This window comes from Miniopterus natalensis, chromosome 1 (genome assembly GCF_054644295.1).
Source record: "Miniopterus natalensis isolate mMinNat1 chromosome 1, mMinNat1.hap1, whole genome shotgun sequence".
NCBI classification, from domain to species: Eukaryota; Metazoa; Chordata; class Mammalia; order Chiroptera; family Miniopteridae; genus Miniopterus; species Miniopterus natalensis.
In genome coordinates, this window is record NC_142081.1 from 163,253,723 (window position 1) to 163,276,528 (window position 22,806).

Genomic DNA, 22,806 nt, shown 5'->3' on the forward strand with positions numbered 1-22,806 from the left:
GCCCACAACTTTCTCTGCGATCCATACCCACTGGAATGCTTTCCAAATACCCATGAACTTTTCTCATTCATCTGTTCATTGTGAAATCTGTCCTTTTGCTACACTCTGCCTAGATCCTACCAAGGCTTTCATCTCGCCTCATCTTTTCTATTTTACTAAAGCTGTTTCCAATTATTCCATAGAGGATTATGAGGTTTTTCCTCTGGAATTCTGAACACCCTGTACTAGTCTTAAGACTCTTATCAAAATATGCCCCATATATATCCAAGCAAGCTATTTGCTATTTCACATAGGGGAAAAGATATGGCACGTGTGTCACCTAAACCATCAGGCAAATTCAGACACAGAGTGGAATGGACTTCGGTGTGTGTGTCTGTGTGTGCGAAATATTATCCACAGGGGATTCTTATTTGTTATTTTCCTTACTTCCAATCTACAGGATAAATGTATCTCTATGTAATGTATTTTATTTTTGAGTTCTGGAAGTCGAAATAATTTTTCCCAGAGAACTTTTTGGCTTCTGTTTTATTCCCTCGATAAACATTAATCTTGCATGAACACAAAAACATTTTAATTTTAAAGTTAATTTTTAACCTATGTTGTGTCTTTATTGCCATTGATCTCTGCACTCAGCAGGAACACCCTAAACCTCTGCAGAGCAGTGTGTGACGGAGCTGCTGTCATGTTACCTCAGAAGTGGGCTTCGGTGGTTCTGCTGCTGCAGCTCTGCAGTGCTGGCTGTGGATTCTGTGGAAAGGTTCTGGTGTGGCCTGTTGACATGAGCCACTGGCTTAATATAAAGAACATTCTAGAGGAACTCGCAAAGAAAGGACATGAGGTAACTGTGTTGACTCCTGCACATACTAAGCTCATTGACTACAAGAAACCTTCCCCACTGAACTTCGAAATATTGCATTCAGAATATCAGAAAGAATCAGTGGAGAAAGCACATGAGAAATTTCTGGACGTAATTTTGAATGTCTTGCCAAACTTAACACCCTGGCAATCAACAATAAAACTGAATGATGTTTTTCTTGAAATAACTGAAAGTGTAAAAACCCTGTGTGAGAGTGCAGTCTACAATCAGGCACTCATGAAGAAGCTCCAGGAAAGAAACTACGATGTAATGGTTATAGACCCTGTAATGCCCTGTGGAGAGTTGGTGGCGGAATTGCTTGGAGTCCCTTTTGTGCTCACATTAAGAGTGTCTATGGGAGGCATGAAGGAGAAACACTGTGGGAAACTTCCAGCTCCACCTTCTTATGTTCCTGTTCAGATGGTGGGACTTACAGACCGAATGACCTTTCTGGAAAGAGTAAAAAATGTAATGTTCTCTGTTCTCTTTGACTTCCGGATCCGGGATTATGACATTCATTTTTGGGACCAATTTTACAGTGAGGCATTAGGTAAGACATTTTGCTTTTTATTTTAAAGTTGTTATCAAAATAAATTCAGAAATCTAAGTGAATGAAATCTAAGTAAATGAAAGGAATACATTTTAAAGTATCTGACTTTCATTTAAAACTCTACCAGTGACAGTAATCAACTGGTTATCAAAAACTAAGTGGAAATGGGAACAAGAAATCTCTTTACATGGTTACTCTGTCTTTATAGTTATCATACCATTTCTTGTAAGACAACTTGATGCTTGTTAGGTTCCTTCAAAAAATCAATACAAAACACGCAAAAATGTTAATCCTCTAGAAGATGGAATTTTTTTCATATTTGGATATTATATATGAGTCCAATACACTGCATTTTCATTTTAGAGGAAGTTGTAGTATTCTTGGTAAAGAGAGGACAATGTTTACCTAAGAGCAAGATAACCTACTTGTCTGATACCAGTCCTAAAGTAAAATATGATTATTATTAACAAAGATATTGTATTTAATCCACCTGTATCAGTTCCAAAATTTTTGATATGCATAACCCATGGACACAGACAATAGTGGGGTGAAGGCCTGGGGGGAGGGTTCAAGGTAGAGGGGATCAATGGGGGGGAAAGGGGACATTTGTAATACTTTCAACAATAAAGATAAATTTTAAAAAATGGGTGTTGGATTTTATGGAATGCTTTCTCAGCATTTATTGATATAATTATGTGATTTTTGTCTTTCAGTTTGTTTATGTGATGTATTACATTTATTGATTTCTGGATATTGTACCAGCCTTGCATCCCTGGAATAAATCCCACTTGGTCATGGTGTATGATCTTTTTAATATATTGATGGATCTGATTTGCTAATATTTTGTTGAGGATTTTGGCATCTATGTTCATCAGGGATATTGGCCTGTAATTCTCTTTCTTTGTAGTATCTTTATCTGGTTTTGGAATTAGGACAATTATAGCCTCATAAAAAGAGCTTGGAAGTGTTTCTTCCTTTTGGATTGTTTTGGAATAGTTTGAAGAGGACAGGTGTTAGTTCTTCTTTGAATGCTTAGTAAAACTCCCGTGTGAAGTCATCCTGAGCAGGTCTTTTGTTTGCTGGGAGTTTTTGATTACTGCTTCAGTTTCATCAATTGTTATTGCCCTATTCACATTTTCTGATTCTTCCTGATTGAGCTTTGAAAGGTTGTATTTTTCTAGGAATTTTTCCATTTCTTTGTTTGTCCAACTTGTTAACATATAGTTGTTTACAGTATTTTCTTACAATCTTTTGTATTTCTGTGGTGTCAGCTGTTACTTAACCTCTTTTGTTTTTGATTTTATTTATTTATTTACACTCTTTCTTAATGAGTCTGGCTAAAGATTTATCAACCTTGTTTATTTTTTCAAAGAAACAGCTTTTGGTTTCATTGATCTTTTGTATTGTTTTTTAGTCTCTATATCATTTACTTCTGTTCTGATCTTTATGACTTCCTTCTTTCTACTTACTCTGGGCTTTTGTTTTTGTTCCCTTTCTATTTCTTTAAGTTGTAGGATTAGATAGTTTATTAGAAGTTTTTCTTGTTTTTTGAGGTAGGCCTGTAGTAGGCTATGAACTTGCCTTTCAGGGCTGCTTTGGCTGTGTCCCATAGATTTGGTGGTGATGTGTGTTCATTTTCATTTTTTTCCAGGAATTTTTTTTATTTCTTCCTTGACCTCTTTGATAACCCATTGATTGTTTAATAACATGCTATTTAGCCTCCATGTGTTTGAATGTTTACCAAGGTTATATCCTCTTGTTGGATTGATCTCTTTAGTATTATGAAGTGGCCTTCATTGTCTCTTGTTGTGGCCTTCATTTTGAAGACTATTTTATCAGATATGAGTATTTCTATACCAACTTTTTTTTTTTTTCCATTTGCAAGGAAAAATTTTTTCCATCCCTTCACTTTCATCCTGTGTGCCTTTGTTCTGAGGTGGCTCTCTTGTAGACAGCATATATTTGGGTCATATTTTCTTATCCATTCAGCTACCCTATGCTTTTGATTGAGGTATTTAAGCCATTTGCATTTAAGGTTATTATTGATAGGTACTAATTTGTTGCCATTTTTATTCTTTATGCCTGTTTTTCACTCTCTCTCTCTATGTTTCTTCTTACAACAATCCCTTTAGCATTTCTTGCAATGCTGGTTTTGTTGTAATTAGCTCCTTTAGCCTTTTTTTGTCTGTGTAGCTCTTTGTTTCACCTTCAATTTTGAATAATAGCCTTGTTGGATAAGGTAGCCTTGGATTCAGTCCCTTACTTTTCATTACTTTGTACACTTCATGCCACTCCCTTATGGCCTGATGTGTTTCTATTGAGAAATCAACTGATAGACTAATGGGAGCTCCTTTGTAGATAACTTTCTGTCTCTCTCTTGCTGCCTTTAAGATTCTTTCTTTATCTTTAATGTTTGCTAATTTAATTATGACTTGTTTTGGTGTGGGTCTTTTAGGGTTCATCTTGATTGGGATTCTCTATATTTACTGGACTTGTGTGACTTTTTATTTCACCAGGTCAGGGAAATTTTCTGTCATTATTTCTTCAAATAGTTCTCTATTCCTTGCTCAGAATCTTCTCCTTCTGCTACCCCTATGATGCAGATGTTGTTACATTTCATGTTGTCCCAAAGCTCCCTTAAACTCGCTTGCTTTTTAATTTTTTTCCCCAATTGCTGCTTTGATTGAATGTCTTTTTCTACCTTGTCTCTTAACTCATTGATTCAGACCTCAGCTTTATCTAATCTACTGTTGATTCCTTTCAGATATTCTTTATTTCAGCTATGTCATTCTTCATTTCTAATTGATTCTTATTCATGGTTTCTATCTCTTTTTTCATGTTGGTGTAGTTCTCACTAAGATTCCTATAGTTCTCATTAAGTGGCTTGTAGTTCTCACTAAGTTGTTTGAACACCCTTATAACCATTACTTTGAATTATTTATCTGACAGATTCCTTGCCTCCATTTCATTTTGTTTCTTTTCTGGTGATTCTTCCTTTTCTTTCTTTTTCAGGTTGTTTCTTTGTCTCCCCATTTTAGCAGCCTAGTAGTCAGGGGTGCTGTGAGCAGCAGGGTGAGGCAGCTGAGTTGCAGGGGGAGGTCCATGCATCCAGGGGCAATGGATTGCACCAGGTCATAAGCAGTGGGATCGATCTTCTGGTGCCACTGGGTTAGGCACTCTGGGTCACAGTGGCAGGTCCATGAATCCTGCCACACAGTGAGGTTCAGTCTTTTGGGGGCACTGGGTCAGGCATGCCTGGTCATGGAGGCAGGTCTGTGCATCCAGGGGCCTTGGGTCATGACTGTGGGGCCCAGTGCAAGGAGGCAGGGCCAGTCATCTGGGGGTGCCAGGTCAGTCACACTGGGTCTGATGGTAGGTCCTTGTGTCCGGGGTTGTTGGATCACCTTGGCAGGGCCAGTCATGCCACACCAAGGTGGTGGGGCTAGTCATCCAGGGGCACCACGTCTGGCACACCAGATTTGGGTGGCAGGTCCATGCATCCAGACATGCCACACATCAATGTGCTCACCATTCTTATCCTCTCATAAACTTCATTTTTGGTTTAGAATTTTTTTATTATTGATTTTTAGAGAGAGGAGGGAGAGAGAGAGACATTGATGTAAGAGCAGAACATCAATTGACTACCTCCTGCATGCTCCCTTCCAGGGATGGAGCTCACAACCCAGGCATGTGCCCTGACCAGGAACTGAACCAGCAACCTTTCAGTACATGGATGATGCCCAGCCAACTGAGTCACAGCAGCCAGGGCCCTCTCATAAACTTTAAATGAAACTCCAGAAAGTCCTGTTTGGACAGGTTCATCATCGTTGGTCATAAAAAAGATTCCTAGGATGCTTTATATTTCTTGGAGGAGTGCTGCACAAAAACCTGAAAGAGTAATTAGAAAATTCTGAAAGACTTGTGTCTTGAGCAGTTAAAGAGAATAGATTTTTTTTTTAACTTCACTGATATACACCTATTCAATCTATATTTAATCTTTGACTTTTCTGCTTAAAAAAATGCTTTGATTTACAATTTCATATGCTCAGCTTTGATATGAATCAGCCAACTCAGAGAGAGTTCTACTTCAACTATAATTGAGAAGCACAGACAAGAACAAAGGATCAATCTAACACTAAATATATTCTCTAATTCACCGATTATCTAATTGTTTCACAGAACTAATGTTCAAAGAAACCAACTTAAAAAATGCTTTGATATAGTCATGATTTGAACTCAAATGTATTGGTTTGCTATAATTAATCAATTTAATAATCATTATGCATGCTGGGATCACACTACATGCTAGGCTCTATAGATTAGTTAAAAAAATACAAGGATCTTGGCTCAAGTCTGCCCTCAGTGGTAACGGAAAGCTATATGTCACTGCCACATTTTGATAATAGGATTATGAGTAAAGGCCTCTGAGAAGCCTCAACTCGAGAAAAAGTGGGCAGAAGCATTATTTAAGGAAAAGAGAGAAAAAGGGCATATTTTATTAAGCAAAATTGTACTAGTCATGTATTCAGACAATCCCTAAGAAGTTTTTAAAATTAAAAATCATCCCACTTGACTCACTGGGTAGCTTAACATAGCAGATTCATTTGATAATAATATCTACTTGGTAGCTAAAATTTAACCCATTAATTGAACGTATATGTGTGTGTCTGTGTGTGTGTGTATATATATACATATACATATATATGCATATATATTAGAATTATCCATTCTGATTATAGAACTCAATTTTATGTAAATTATATAACTAAAATAAAATGGATAGCTGTCAGTTTTATTTCACTGTTTTATGTTCATAATTCCTCATATGTAACATTTCAAATATTATTTATGAAATTATTTACAGTTTATTTTATACTTAAATTCACTTTCATTCTTTCATTTTATCCCCTCTGTACTCATTATTGTGAATCATTACTCTAAATACAGAATTCTCCTAATTGCTTTAAGCTCTGTCTTTCTGAAATGAAGCGAAGGTCATATAGACTAAATCACCTAGGGAAAAAAATGATTAAGTGAAATAAGAGAATGGCTAATAAAAATATCACCTTGGAGTTTGTAATCAAGGCATGATTTAAGTCAGTAAGTAACATCTAGAGGGGAAAGACACATTAATTCAGAAACTAAGAGATGGAGCTCTAATCTAACCTCTAGCAATTTCAAGCTGAGTGTCCTTTGGACTACAAGACCTCAAAGATTAAAAAGTGATGACTCTGAAATGAGGCTTTCCTCCCTGGGTGTATGTCACCATCAACTTTGTTTAGAATCCTAAAGTGAAAAATATTCTCACACTGGTTTTTTTCTCTTTCTCTCAGTTATATAACATGTATTTCTTTGTAAACAGAAATTATTGACTAGGTTATTTTTGCAATTAGTCATTCTTCTGCATAAAAATCTAAAATTAATGCCTTAAATACCCTTCAAAACACAGCAGTAAGGCAGCAGTAAAGTAAGACAGTAGTAAAGTGGTGTGTGATCATCGTAGTATGTACTTATGTATGACACATCCCAAAAAGAGGGTCATCATGAGTATGAATTATTCAGGGAGTTTATACTAATAAAATAGTGACCCATTATTTGAAGTGATGAGATATAACTGAGAAGGATAAGGTAGACTGATACTGATGGGATCCTATAACAATATGAGTAATCCTGAAATTAAAACATGCTGGAGAGGGCGTGGACATATTCTTGACTGGAAGACTAGATACCATTGAAAGGTGACTTGGTGCAGATATCATGAGGCTAATCTATCATCTGCCATTCAGTTGGAGAGAAAAAAAATTAGTAATTAATTTATAGTTTGGAGTTGTGTTTAAATGTTTTGTTTGTTTTTTATCTTGTAAAAAAAAACTTACAAATTATTCTATTTTTCTGTTTTTTTTAAACTTTCTTTTCTCTTTCATCTTTACGTCTTATTTCTCTTTCTTTTATTCCATGTTATTTTATTAATTCCCCCTTTCATTTGCCTCTAAAAGCCATATTATTCTAGAAGACCTAAATTTATTTTTCCCTTGATAGCTAATCATCAAATTAGTGGTGCAATTTTTCCATTTAACTTACAGTCTAATTCCCTCTACCCACCTTTTTTTTTTTTTTAATTTTTCCAGGAAGACCCACTACATTATGTGAGACTCTGGGGAAAGCTGAAATTTGGTTAATTAGGACATATTGGGATTTTGAATTTCCTCGCCCATACCTACCTAATTTTGAATTTGTTGGAGGATTGCACTGCAAACCTGCCAAACCTTTACCTAAGGTAAGACTATAGCGTTGAAGGATTACATGTACCTTCTTATATCCCTGATCTCCCTTTAAAGATCGCAGTCTTAATAAGAGAGACATGATGTTGAACATCTTTGAATGGCCAACTCCATTTCCATTTTCCATGTCAGAGGGGCTCTTGTGAGTTATATACAGGTACTTTAGGCATTATATTGGGAAATTAGGTTGAAAAAGTGGCATAATTGAAGCATATCTTAAACTATCATTGTTTTTATAGTATGGATAATTGATAGAAGTGACAGGAAACTGGAGCCATGAACATCACTAAGGAGACTGCTGTAGTATTTCTCACGAGCACGATACAGTTGTGAATAACGGCATATACTATGACAGAGAGATAAACATGCTTTCATGGGACACTAGGATAAGTTCCACACTGTTTAATGGGTGAGAGGAAGTAAAAGTTGAAGAAAGAGAAGGAAATAAAGATGACTCCTTGATTTCCATTTTAAATGTTTATTTCATAGTGTTGGCTTCTACTGAAATAGGAAACATGAGGTAAAAATTATTTGAGACTAATACAATGAGTTCTGTATTGTGACTATTCACTTAAAGGAGCAAGAGGATTTTCTAGAAGTCATTTGGGTAATGGGAGGTCTCAGTCTCAGTGCACAGCACAGGAAAGATGGGAGGTTATCAGCATAGAGTTCATGAAAATGAGAGGCCCAATCTTGGCTTGATTCTTTACCAACATGGTGACGGGTTTCTTTTGGAATGAAAAAGATAATAGTGTACCACATTCCTAAGTCTTCAAAGAAAAAAATGTGGGTGTCAGGGATGTCGGAAGAAAATAGTACTGAGAAACAAACGAGTAATAGATAAGCATTACAAGGATACCTTGTTGAACTATCGATAGGAAGCGAGGAGGAAAACCCTCATTTACTTGTACTGTAAGAATATTAACAAAATCCCTTCAGGAAGTTTGCAGAGTACATGGTGTTCCCAGGAGAATCTTGATTTATTTTATGGTGAAGTGTATCTTGATGAGTGATATTTCATTTCAGAGTCATGAATATCTTTTTCCTTACCAAGCAAGTTATCTCTGCAAACCAAGTTCTGTTACGACTTGGCATAATGAACCAACATCTAACTTGAGAAATCAAAAAAGAGGTGACAATTTTTATGGCTCTCTAGATAATCTCCCATACCAAACTCATTTCTATCCTCTATTTCCCACTTTTACACGATATACACTCTTACAGCCACACACACAATAAGCTCCATAATTTCACAAAATCACCTCAGATGAAATGAAAGGGGGAAATTTATCCCATTCTAAATTCAGCTTACCTATTGAAAAGGAGTTTGTGCAGTCTGAATACTAATCATGGTTTATGGTTAGAATTAGTCCAGACACGAAACACACAGATTAAAAAGCAATGATGAGGCAGAAGCAGTTTGTTCTGGCAGTTGGTGGCGAGGCACAAGGCTCTTCGAAATGGAAGGCTTGGGCACGGACTGGTATTGAGAGCTGTGACTTCCAGGGTCAGGCACAGAGCCAGAGCAGATGCTGGAAGGACAGATGCAGGTTGTAGAAAATCCTCACTCTGACTACAGTCTCACAGATAACATTGAGAGGATGGTAGAAAATAAGAATATTCATGCAGAAGAGTCATCCGAACAGAAAGTGGATCTGCAGTTTTTGCCAACTGTGCCTACCTGGATCAGACAGGTGTGCCTATCTTATTACAGGAAATTACTGTACTTGTAAAGGAAAGACTGCGGAATCCCATTGAATTTCAGGCATAACATCTTTTTAAAAAGAAAGCACAGTTGGAAGATCGAAGCTGACTTATTGGGAAGAACAAAAACATTTGGTTTCTACTGTAGATTTACATGATTAAGAGGCAGCTTTAATTTCCATAATTTCTCCCCCTTTTTGGAAGTATAAAACCCTTCAAGATAACAACTTATTACTGGAGTTGCAGGAAACATATTTCACTTATTTTGATTCAATGACCATACTTATTTAATGAGTGTGTTCTGTGCATTTTTTTCTGATTGTCCTTAAATTTGTTTTTTAAATGACCTTCAAAATAAACTACTAAGTCATAAAAAAAAACACCACAATTATTAGAGATCCTCCAATCAAGAACATTCACACACGTGTATACACACACATACACACACACACACACCATTTTATTCAAACTCCATGTGTTTGGGAAAGTGAATCAAAATAATAACAAAATAATATCTATGATGTCAGGTATGTCCTCCTAACATTAATGAAGCTGACATTGTCAACTTTGACATCGTCTCCTTTTTGGTCATTTAACAGCCTTTAATTGGGGAACATGGTGACTCTAGAGCTGCCACAAACAATTTGACAAAGAATACATACTACATGTCTAGAAGATGTCATTCTCATAGAGTTTGATCTGACTGGGCCCAAACCCGGAGTTTCCCCACAGCCAACTTGCACAACTCTAAATGGTGAGGCAGTTTAATTTATAGAAGTGGCTATGTATCAACTCTGTGCTAACGCTCAAATTAAGAACATGTAGCTAGTGTCCACTGAGGTGGGAGTTTTATACATCAAGAAGACAGGCAATCACTGTTGCCTAAAGTAACATGATTATAGAGCTGTTTAAAATTGTTATATCTCTTTTTCAGTACTATTACTATATACCACAATTCTAACAAATATCTGCTTAGCCTTATTAATAAAGACTTGAACATGAGGAAATCACCATTGAAGCCATATATAAAAAATAGATCAACACAGTAAAAAGTTATTAAATGTAAGATGTCAGATGCCTAATTCAGACACATTTGGGGGATTTCTTTTGAGGAATATTTTTACGAGCTTATAAAATGCTCAATTTTTAATAAAATTAAATCTGGTGAGTAACAGTGTCCATCAACCATGAAAAGTGCTGTATTATCATCACCTAACCCTTTGGTTTAATGGTTTGGTTCTATGGCTATTCACTAATCAATGATATGTATTTAAACATAGATTTTATTTATTTTAATTAAATTTATTGGGGTGACATTGGTTAATAAAATTATATAGGCTCAAGTGTACAGTTCTACGATACATCAACTGTATATTGTATTATATACTTCCTCCTAAAGAGACTAGGTGGTTCTAGGTGTCAAAGATAAAAAGCAGTCTAACCATGCTTCTGACAATTCCTTGAATCTTTATTTTAGAAGTATAAGCGGACTTTATTTTATTTCCTATGATACTATACCTCCGTAAAACAAAGAATTTTTTCTCTACAGGAAATAGAAGAATTTGTCCAGAGCTCAGGCAAAGATGGTATTGTGGTGTTTTCTCTGGGTTCAGTGATCCAAAATCTCACAGAAGAAAAGGGCAATCTTATTGCCTCGGCCCTTGCCCAGATTCCACAGAAGGTTAGTACAACCTTTAATCCTGCTCAGTTGGTGTCTTTCCAACTGAAAGTTGAATCTCATTTTATGCTTAACATATCAGGTACCAGGATTAAGTAAAAATTTGTAAAATGTTACAACAGTGAGTTTAGGCATATTTGCACCTTGCCTGCTGAGCATTGTTGTTATTATGGAAACAGATCTTTTACAATCATTTGTTTTCAATGAAATAAAGATGAAAACATTAAGTGCCTTGTTCATGAAATCTTAAGTCTTGTTCTGACAATTCCCAAAATAGTTCTGAAATACATTCACTCCAGGACCAGGAAAAGGGAGAAATAAAATGACAAAAATAAAGATGAATCATATACAAGAATATCCTCCATATCTTTGTTTGTATTAAGACTTGATTTATCATAATTGAGCATAGAAGTAGAAGCCTAGATTCATTTAGCATTTTAATTAGAGTTTTCTAGAATTAAAAGACCATAGAAATTTTAATATTATAGTCTAGCAATTTGCATGCCCTAATTTATGATATTTAACTCATTTTAAAGTTATTATCGCCATACTAGATTATTGCTGTTATATATTGTTATTTATAAAACATCCAAGAGCTCTTTTTATTTGCATACTTGGTTAAGTTCCATAAAATTTATGTAAAAAATTATATTTAAAGGTAAATATAATTGCAAAAACAAAACCAAACAGAATAATTGACTGAACTTTGGAATATAAGCAAAAATCACTATCTTATTCTTACTTTAGAAAAACAAAAAAAAAGTTGTGGGAGAAAAAAGAAGATAGAAAGAAATGAAAGATGAAAAGATAACCAATCATCCAAAAAATAAGTAGATAAAATCTAAAGCAATGATATTTGTAAGAAACACTAATTTGAAGATAGAACTAAGAATGCCAGTGACATAAATGTATACAGAAGTCCTGTGGCCATAAAAATTATAACTCCCAAACTCTGATTCATTTGGCTAATATGGCATTATATACTAATTCTTCACTTACAATCTCACTCCCAGAAGCTCTTAAGTGATAAGAGACAAAATGATAATAGTATACTTAATAGGCAACTTTCACAAGTTCTTAAAAAAATGGTTGTAAACAGTGCCACTATTTCTTTCGGTATTTACAAAGTATACTCCCTTCTCAACCATCAGCTAAAGTAGAGTAGATGCATGATTTATATATAACTCAACAACCTTAAACTGTCATTATCCTGTGGTACTACTTGTGAAATATATGCACTGTCTTCCACAGGTTTTATGGAGATACAAAGGAAAGAAACCAGCCACATTAGGAGCCAATACTCGGCTCTATGATTGGCTACCCCAGAATGATCTTCTTGGTAAGACTAAAGGGAAGAAAAGCTGTATAGTGGTTGATGGACAAGTTGATTAATTCTTTAACAGTGAATATGAACTTAAAAATTAATGTCAACAAATAGTTAACAATTCTAAATGTTTCTCATTTTTGCTCCAATTCAAAAGATATAATTAAATATTTGACCATTAATTTTATAGATTCATACCTCCTATGAATTCAGAGAGAGTTTCAGGCAACACAAAAGGGCTTAATGCCTCCTTTTCCTGGGATAGCAATTTTTTTGTGGTAGCAGTGCCCCATAGGAAATATTGTAGAAAATACTGTCTTTTTCAGTAATTTATTCCATAGATCTTCCTCTTCTGTCTCTGAATTTCTATTCATGTGTTATAGTAAAATTTTCACCTGCTTCTCATTCTATCCCCAAACTAGGTCATCCAAAAACCAAAGCTTTTATCACTCATGGTGGAATAAATGGGATCTATGAAGCTATTTATCATGGGGTCCCTATGGTGGGAGTTCCCATGTTTGCTGATCAGCCTGATAACATTGCTCACATGAAGGCCAAAGGAGCGGCTGTGGAGGTGAACTTATACACAATGACAAGTGCAGATTTGCTGCACGCCTTGAGAACAGTCATTAACAATTCTTCGTAAGTACTACTTCTTTCTAAAGGATTACCATTGATTGTATTATGCACCATACAAGAAAATGTTAGAGATCATGCTTACAGACCTTTGAATGGACCTTTTCCCATAATCTTGGCCCATTCATTATCTTGGTGTTGGAAATCTTCTGGAAAGTATAGTTCATACAATGTCACACTTCCTGCTTGGAAAAAGTAGGCTTCAATTTCTATGTCTGAATTTAACCACATTCTATTAAGAATATATTTCTTTGCCCAGCCGGGCGTGGCTCAGCGGTTGAGCATCGACCTGGGATCCAGGCGATCAGGGTTCGATTCCCGGTCAGGGCACATGCCCAGGCTGCGGGCTTGATCAATGACTCTCTCATCATTGATGCTTCTACCTCTCTCTCCCTCTCCTTTCCTCTCTCTGAAATCAATAAAGATATACTTTAAAAAAAAGAAAAGAATATATTTCTTTTATAATCTCTCCACTATGCGTGTTAAAATTCTATGCAATGAGCAGAGTTCATGTAGCAATGAGCAGAGTTCTGTGGCCTTTAGATTAATTTTTATAACATGTATCATGTAACTAACAAAAACAAAATTTCTTTCTCTTTTTGCCTTCTTTCTTACTTGCCATCCAGCTATAAAGAGAATGCTATGAAGTTGTCAAGGATTCACCATGACCAGCCCATGAGACCTCTAGATCGAGCAGTCTTCTGGATCGAGTATGTCATGCGCCACAAAGGAGCCAAACACCTGCGGCCAGCCTCCCATGACCTCACCTGGTTCCAGTACCACTCTTTGGATGTGATTGGGTTCCTGCTGGCCTGTGCAGCATCTGCTATATTCTTGATCACAAAATGTTGTTTATTTTCTTGTCAAAAATTTGGTAAAACAGGAAAGAAGAAAAAGAGGGAATAGATCTTTCCAAGTTTTGCAAAGTTCTGAGTGGACAATCCTGTTTATTCCTGTACCTCCTTCCTGTTTTCAAATATTCCATTCCTCTTTTTTAGCCTAAAGAAACAGCCCAGAATTCCACAAGACCATTAACTGGTAAGCGTGTCCCACTCTTCCTTTTTCTAGCCCCAGGTATTTTTACCCACTTCCTCTTTACCCACTTTCTGGCACAGGGACATTAATTACTCTAAAATTCCCATTCATATCACTCTTTTAATTTTATAACCTTAAGTGATGTGGTGATTGCTGAAGAGAACAAAATATGAGCTAAATGTCATGGATGTAGGGAGCTCAGAATAATACAGTTCACCAGTTGCAACAAACAGATCATATAATCAGGGGAGTATCCTCAAAAATTAGTATCCATGAAAATATGATTTCCTTTTTAAAAGGAAAATTTCCTAAATAAATATAAGCCTCCTCTTTATTTGCTCAATGTTATTTGTATTAGGCCAAAATTGAAAATAATGATGGAGCATTCTGCTTCGTAATGTTTACAAAGTTCCCATAAAGCTCAGCATTAGTCTGCTCAGAAGCCATAACAAGATACTGCAGACTCAGCAGCATAAGCAATAGATATTTATTTTTTCACAATTCTGGAGGCTAGAAGTGCAACATCAAGATGCCAGCAGGGATGATTTCTGGCGAGGCTTCCCTTCCTGACTCTGTCCTCTTATGGCCTTTGTAAGAAAAAAAAGCCTTACAAGGACACAAGTGTTACGGGATTAAAGTCCACCTCATGGCCTTATGTAATTTGAAATATCTTGTTAAAGGGCTTATCTCCAAATATAGTCACATTGGGAGTTAAGGCTTCAACAAACACATTTGAGATGGTTACACAAGTCCATAACAAGCTCTATCAAACAATTATGCCTGTTTTTGCCTTTAATCAACAAATATTTATTGTGTGCCTTTTATGTAAAAGAAACAATTCTGAACATTTCCTTAGAAAATAAAGATAATCAATGGAATGATTTTTTTTCCCCAACAAGTGAAGATATCAGTAAAGTTTTAAAGGTAAACAGATTTTAGGAGAAATAAATTAAAGAATTATACACAAATTGTTTTACTAATTTTAATGAGATTTTTAAAGACCAGTATAATTGACAACCTTAAAGTTAAATGTTAATTCATTATATTTAAAAATCGCTAGTATTCATAATTTTAGTAATAATTTTATATAATCAAAGAAATAGTTTCCTACAGAAAACAGTCATATACTCTGAATGTAAGATCATTGCAATTTTGCCCTGGCCAGTGTGGCTCAGTTGGTTGAGTTGCTGTCCCATGCACTGAAATGTCACCAATTCAATTACTAGTCAGGACACACACCCAGGTTGCATGTTCAAAGGGAGGCAACCAATCGATGTATCTCTCTCACATCAATGTTTCTCTCTTTTTCTCTCTCTCTCCCTTACTCTCTCTCTAGAATCGATAAAAACATTTTGAAAAAACAAAAGATCATTACAATTTTTTCCAGTCTCTATATTCCATAAATGTAAATTAATTACATATGGTTTCACTCATATGTGGAATACAAAACAAAAAGTAACAAATGAACAAATATAACAAAACAGAAAAAACAAATTAACAGAAACAGACAACAGATTGGTAATTACCAGAGGGGAGAGGTGTGGGGGAAGGGCAAAAAGGTAAATGGGGCTCAAACATATGGTAACAGAAGGAAACTAGACTTTTGGTGGTGAGCACATAATACAGTATGCACATATCAAAGTATAATATGGTTGTACACTTGAAATTTATATAATGTTATTAACTGATGTTATCACAATTTAAAAATTAAATAAATACGCCCAGCCGGGTGTGGCTCAGCGGTTGAGCATCAACCTAGGATCCAGGAGATCAGGGTTCGATTCCCAGTCAGGGCACATGCCCGGTTGCAGGCTTGATCAATGACTCTCTCATCATTGATGTTTCTATCTCTCTCTCTCTCCCTCTCCTTTCCTCTCTCTGAAATCAATAAAGATATATTTTTTTAAAAAATTAAATAAATACTAAATAAATCCTTATAGGGAAATCTTACGATTTTAGAGCAAAACCACACCATATTCTCCTGACTACTCTTCTGCGTTTTCGGAAACAGTTCCTGGATTTTTACTGAGCTCTGGTAGAAATTAAACCAATGAGATGCAGATTAGTAGGGCACCACTTAATACTCAGATGTCTAATAATAAAACTCATGTAAAGCTGTAACAAACCAATAAAAAAAGATCATCATATTGATTCTGAGAGAATAAAGGTTTGGATCACACCACCAACTAAAGAACTCTAAGGGGAGGAGTTGTCAAGGATAAAGGGTGCCCTGCTGTGTTTGGGTTACCTGTTTCTTGGGTCATACCACCATGATAGGGGGAAATGTGGCAGGTCAAGGGGTAACCAGGTTCATGAGCCCGCCACCCTGCTACCTGGTTTCTATTAGCTTCTGGCACCACTGTACTGTGACCAGAATGCCAGAGAGACGTCTCCTGTTACCAGGTTATCCAGTAATGCAAACTAACGGGAGTACCACAGCAACCAGAGGAGGGAGCCGCATTTATGGGCTCCAGAGCTGTTGCTGCCCCTCTTACCCTCCACCCATAGTGGCGTCAAGAATACTCCCTGGCAATTCCACCCCTACCACCTCCACTGGAGCTGCCAGCTCATCTGTGGAAAGCCTTGGAACTGGGATTGTCTGTATCATCCCTGTCCTCCCCCCATCTTGCCTCCCTGTGCATTCCAATACACCCACCTTCAGGTACACTGATGTGTGGATCCCTCAGGTGCCCAGATAATCAGAGAAACCTTTGTTAGGCTATATATGACCAACTCATTGTAGAGTTTAGAGGAGATATAAAGGGGTCATCTAACTTTGCCATGAAGCTTACATCACTCTAGTATTTCTATCTGCCACAGACAGAGCACATAAAGTAATATCTTCTAAGGTATAATGAATGCAATGCAGCCAGGACATACAGTAGATAACACTCATGTCCTAAATGAACTAAAAAAACTGTAACTTACAGATTACTTCTTGACTAGATTATGCTCACATACCCATAGGTAGCATAGCTTCCTTGTTATTCAAAGTGGGCCTAATAAACTTTGAGCCCTCTTTTAACATGATAGACAGTTAATGGTGCACTAACTTGTTAACTGCCCTAAAGGGACTATTCTACTCAGAATAACTCAGTATCCCTGTGAATATCAATATTTCTTCAAAATGGGGACATTTTCCCCATTTTCCAAATGGGGATTCAAATGGAGAAATTTTAATCAAAAGAATACTTCCAGGAAGTATGGATAATGAAGGGAACAAAGAGAAATGATGAAGCATCCAGGAACTAACAACAGTGACCTAGAAGCTACTTGATTAGTATTTAACTGAATTAGTGAATGAATAATGAACACTTCTATTTACTAGACAGGCAGAGGGTACCATTACAGAAAAATACTGAGTAGAACAAATAAAAGGTAAGTGGAAAACCTGAAGGGTATAAGTCAGGAACCATGGCAATGATTTTAATAGATGAAGTAAAATAGTAATAAATTTTAGATCATGTAAACAAAACTATGGACACATTTTTATCTGATCTCAGATTTTGTTGCTGAACCTGGTATAACCTATTTCAGGGACATGGTGGGGGCAGAAACTAAATTACAATATGGGAGATAAGAAAATAAAACAAAGTGTGTAGACAACACTCATCAAGTAGCATTCAGGTTAGGACATATGGCGAACGGGAAAGGGGGTTAACACGGAGACAGGAATGTAGGCATCAAGATCCACATATGTCCATATATGTATTTTATTTTATTTTATAACATTAAGTGTGAAATGCTTGGCATAATTTAAGTACTCTAAATATATTAATTTAAATAATTCTTATAACAATCATCATTAATATACATGTTTTACAGATAACAAAACTGAAATACAAATAGATTAAATAATTTTCCCAATGTGATTTTACCATAAGCAGAAAGAACTCAGAGTAAACACTGTTCAAATTAAATTATATACCTCATTTATGAATGTATACCTCTTACCGCAAAAGACCCAATAAAGAGGAGAGGTTAAAGAGACAGAAAGAAGAAGGACAGTAAGTAAACTAAGAACCTGAGGTTGGCGGGTCTTAACAGGCATAAAGGATAGGATGCTTCATTCCTGTAAATGGGGAAAATAAATGAAGATAATTATATTGGTGGGAAAGTTTATAACATTTAGGTAAGGAACTAAATAGTTTGATTTCTTGCAAAAATAGGATATAAAGTTTTCTTTTTCTTTCAATATTCCTTCAAAATTTACATAGATTAAAATGCTTTCCAAGTCAAGCTATGCATCACCTATGTTTTACCTAGGCTGACATCACTTTATTTAATCTTCTATCAATTTCCAATCAGCAGCACTTTAAAACTTTGCTGAGTTCTTGGTGAATTGTGTCCCTCCTGTTTTACTAGGAGTGCGTCTAGGCTTTGTGAACCACTCCATGTTCCCTGTTCTCCATCTTCGTTCTCATTGTCCCTTCTCTATGTCCAGCCACCCTCGTTGGTGATGGGAGAAGCTTGTTACATTAGCAGCTACTGCTCATTGTATATGAGGAGAAGCCCTAAGAAACGGGGATTATTTTTGTTCTATAGCTCCAAGAATGAGTATCAAGTGACATATCAAAGTACAACAAAGCAATTTTCCCCCCATAATCCTATATTTTTCACACTGTTTCTTTAAAATGTCAATGCAATCTCATGTCTCCTTATGATAATCCTGAGAAATTTGTCAAAATAAACTCATTTTTAGCCCGGCCGGGCGTGGCTCGGCGGTTGAGCATCGACATAGGATCCAGGCGATCAGGGTTCGATTCCCGGTCAGGGCACATGCCCGGGTTGCGGGCTCGATCAGTGACTCTCTCATCATTGATGTTTCTGTCTCTGTCTCTCCCTCTCCTTTCCTCACTCTGAAATCAATAAAGATATATTTTAAAAAAATAAATAAATAAACTCATTTTTAAAACTCTTGACATCTTCCTTTTCCATCTTCTGAACTACAGTCCATACTGAGATTTTGTTTATTTGTCCTTACCTGTTTCCTACTACTTAGTCACTGGAAAAGCAAATAAAGTACTGACACAGGTGATAGAATGACAAATACCACTGCACCAGAGACTGTAAAGTCTGTATTCTTCTTTGGAGTTGCTCATTTGGAGAATAGGTGTCACATGTTACACAAGAAGTAGATATGTGACCCCTAATCCCTTTTCCATTCTCTGACTAGTGAGGTGAAGTTGTGCGACTTTACTGTTGTGGCAGTTGAGCAATTTGATGACAAAATACCCAATGTCTAACTTTCTCAATGTGTTTTCTGTTACAGTTAATGAATTTATTTCAGGTACAAAAGTCACACCAACTCTTGTATCCTGTGGGTGACATAAAACAGAGAGATTCTAAAGGAAAAGAAAATGGGATATTTGGAACCCAATCCTTCAGAAGATAGTAACAGTACATAATAGTTGTAATCCTTTCCTTCTGTCATAAAGAAATAGGTGTTCCTCTTCCTATCAAATACAAATAATTATCAAAAAGGTTTTCTTATTTTTCTATTAAGAAGCATCAGTTGGTCAATTTTCTTTCAATGAATAATATAGTCTTTTGAAAACAATCTTTATATAGAATCCAGTACTTTGAAAATAGTATGATAAAATATTTTCAGAAAAGAAGGTGTAATCTTCCATGCTATGCTCACTAGGAACCTACTCCCACAACTGTTTACATGTCTTCTCACAAAAACAATCTGAAATGTTCAGTAAAGTTATCAATAACTCTGTCTTGAAAACAGGTGAAGTGATTAAATAGGAGATAGAAATCTAGAAGTTCAGTATGTCTTTACCCTCTTCTCACTCTCCTGATGCAGAAGCACTGTAAGTAAAATGTTATATTCATTGGGTCAAAAAGAAGCTCCATTTTTAATTTTTTGAGGAAACTCCATACTGCTTTCCACAGTGGCTGCACCAGTCTGCATTACCACCAGTAGTGTACTAGGGTGCCCCTTTCCCCACACCCTCACCAGCACGTGTCATTTGTTGATTTGTTGATGGTAGCCATTCTTTTTTTTTGGTTCAAAATATTACAGATTCCATTCTTTTTATGGCTGAGTAATATTCCATTGTATATATGAACCACTACTTTGTTATCCACTCATTTCACCTCCCCCTCAGGCTTTTACCACACTATTGTCTGTGTCCATGGGTTATGCATATAAATTCTTTGGTTAATGTCTCCCCACCTACTCTCCCACCCCGGCCTTCCCACTGAGATTCATCGGTCTGTTCCATGCTTCTATGTCTTTGGATCTATTTGGTTCCTCAGTCTATTTTGTTTATTAGATTCCACATATGAGTGAGATCATGTAAAACTGAATCAGGAAAAATCAGAGAACCTGAATAGGCTAATAAAAATGGATGAAATAGAAACAGTAATTTAAAGACTCCCGTCAAACAAAAACCCTGGTCAGGACAGCTTCACAGGGGAGCTGTCTAATTCTTTAAGTTGTAGGGTTAGATAGTTTACTAAAAATTTTTCTTGCTTTTTGAGGTAGGCCTATAGTGCTATGAACTTCCATATTAAGACTGTTTTTGCTGTGTCCTATAGATTTTGGGTTGTTATGTGTTTATTTTCATTTGTCTCCAGGAAGTTTTTGATTTCTTTCTTGATCATATTGGTAACCCATACATTGATTAATAATATGTTATTTAGTATCCATGTGTTTGAATGATTTTCAGTGTTTTTACTGTAGCTGATTTCTAATTCCGTGCCATTGTGATCTGAGATGCTTGACACGATTTCAGTCTTCTTGAACTCGTAGAGACTGGTTTTGTGACCTAACATGTGGTCTGTCTTTGAGAATTACGTATGTGCACTTGAGAGGAATGTATATTCTGCAGCTTTGGGGTGAAGTGTTCTGTAAATATCAATTAAATCCATCTGATCTAGTGTGCCATTTAGTAACTATTTCTGTGTTGATGTTTTGTTTGGAAGATCTATCCAGCGAAGTCAATGGGGTTTTCAAGTCCATGACTATGACAGTATTGCTGTTGATCTCTCCCTTAAGTTGTTAAGGTTATTATTGATAGGTCCTATTTATTGCCATTTTAATTCTTTATACCTATGTTACTCTCTCTATTTCTTCTTGTTATTATAACAGCAATCCCTTTAACTTTTCTTGCAATGCCTCTATTTCTACTTCTAATTAAAGCAGTCATTTTTAAATTTCCTGAAATGGTGGTTTGGTGGTGAAAAACTCCTTTGGGCTTTTAATTTTTTAATTTTTTGTATGGGAAGCTCTTTATTTCACCATTTGTTTTGAATGATATCCTTGCTGGATAGAGTAGTCTTGGTTTCAGATCCTTGTTTTGCATTACCTTGAATACTTCACGCCATTCCCTTCTGGCCTATAGAGTTTCTGATGAGAAGTCAGATGACAGCCTTACGGGGGCTCCTTTGTAGGTAACAGCTAGCTTTTCTCTTGCTGCCTTTAATATTCTCTCTTTGTCTTGAATTTTTGGCATTTTAATTATGATATGTCTGGCCATGGGTCTCTTTGAATTCTTCTTGCTTGGCACTCTCTGTGCCTCCTGAACTTGTGTGACTTTTTCCTTCACCAGGTTAGAGAAGTTTTCTGCCATTATTTCTTCAAACAGGTTCTCTAACCTTGCTTACTTTTGGCCTCCTTTGGCACTCCTATAATGAGAATATTGTTATGTTTTACATTGTCCCACAGCTCTCTTAGACTGTCCTCATGTTTTTTAATTGTTTTTCATTTTAGATCTCTGATTGAGCGATTTTTTCTGTCTTCTAATTCACTGATCCAATCCTCAGCTTCCTCTAATCTGCTGTTTATTTCTTCCAATGTGTTCTTTATTTCTGCTATGTCATTCTTCATTTCCTTCATAGTTTCCATATCTGTTTTCATGCCATTAAGCATCCTTTTGATCAATATTCTGAACTCGTTATGTGATAGGTTGCTTATCCCCATTTCTCTTAGTTCTTTTTCTGGAGGTTCTCTCCTTCTTTCACTTGGGGCTTGTTTTTTTGTCTCCCCATTTTGGCTGCCTATTTGGGTTTGTTTCTATGTATTAAGTAGATCTGCTATGACTGTCAGTCTTTTTGGACAGTCTCTGGTGCAGGTGAATGTCAGACACTGTTTGTGATTGGCCTTGTGTACCCTGTTTAGAGCTATAAATAACCCATGGCTTGAGGTCCCCTCTGTTGGGGCTGGGTGCATTTGGACAGGACTAAGATGAACACCAAAGTCTGCTTTTCCAAGGCCCACATCCAGAAGCAGATCAGGCAAAGACTCAAAGCACCCAGATGCTGTTACTCAGTCTCTTAATGAGCCTCAGGCTGTAGAAACTCCACAGGGTGGGTTGGCTGATTGTTATCAGTTCCTTAATGAGCCTCAGGCTGTAGAAACTCCAAAGTGTTGGGCAAGATTTTTTCCAGCAGGGTGGGGCAATTTCTCCCCCCTCAGGCAAAAGCTGCTTGGAAGGTAAATATCTGCCTCTGCAGTATGGGGGAATGACTCAGCACAGGAATCCAGAGGGGTGGCCTCTGAGCTCTGTCTCCAGAGCCCACAACCCTAGATTCTCCTCACATAGCTCCAGTCCATTCTGCCCCCCCCCCCACTGGAGCCCAAGGCGAGTGCCTGCATTTCCATCCTTCTCTCCCTGGCAGACAGAACCCCTGGTGCTTTTCACAGCCAGATGTTATGTGGATACCTCTCTCAGTTCCGGTGCTCTGGGCTGGGGAGCCCAGCCTTGAGTTTAGGCACCAGAGTCCTCAGTG

The 22,806-nt window shown here is 36.6% G+C and overlaps 1 protein-coding gene and 1 pseudogene across 1 annotated transcript; both read left to right on the top strand.

The window, feature by feature from the left end:
- Positions 1 to 682: 682 nt before the first annotated feature.
- LOC107541931 (UDP-glucuronosyltransferase 2A3-like) lies at positions 683 to 13,935 on the top strand. Its single transcript, XM_016219116.2, has 6 exons — positions 683 to 1,406; positions 7,535 to 7,683; positions 10,941 to 11,072; positions 12,321 to 12,408; positions 12,816 to 13,035; positions 13,656 to 13,935. Exons 1-6 carry the CDS (start codon positions 683 to 685, stop codon positions 13,933 to 13,935), a joined length of 1,593 nt encoding a protein of 530 aa, XP_016074602.2.
- Positions 9,211 to 9,500, top strand: LOC107541920 (protein dpy-30 homolog pseudogene; annotated as a pseudogene).
- Positions 13,936 to 22,806: the final 8,871 nt, after the last annotated feature.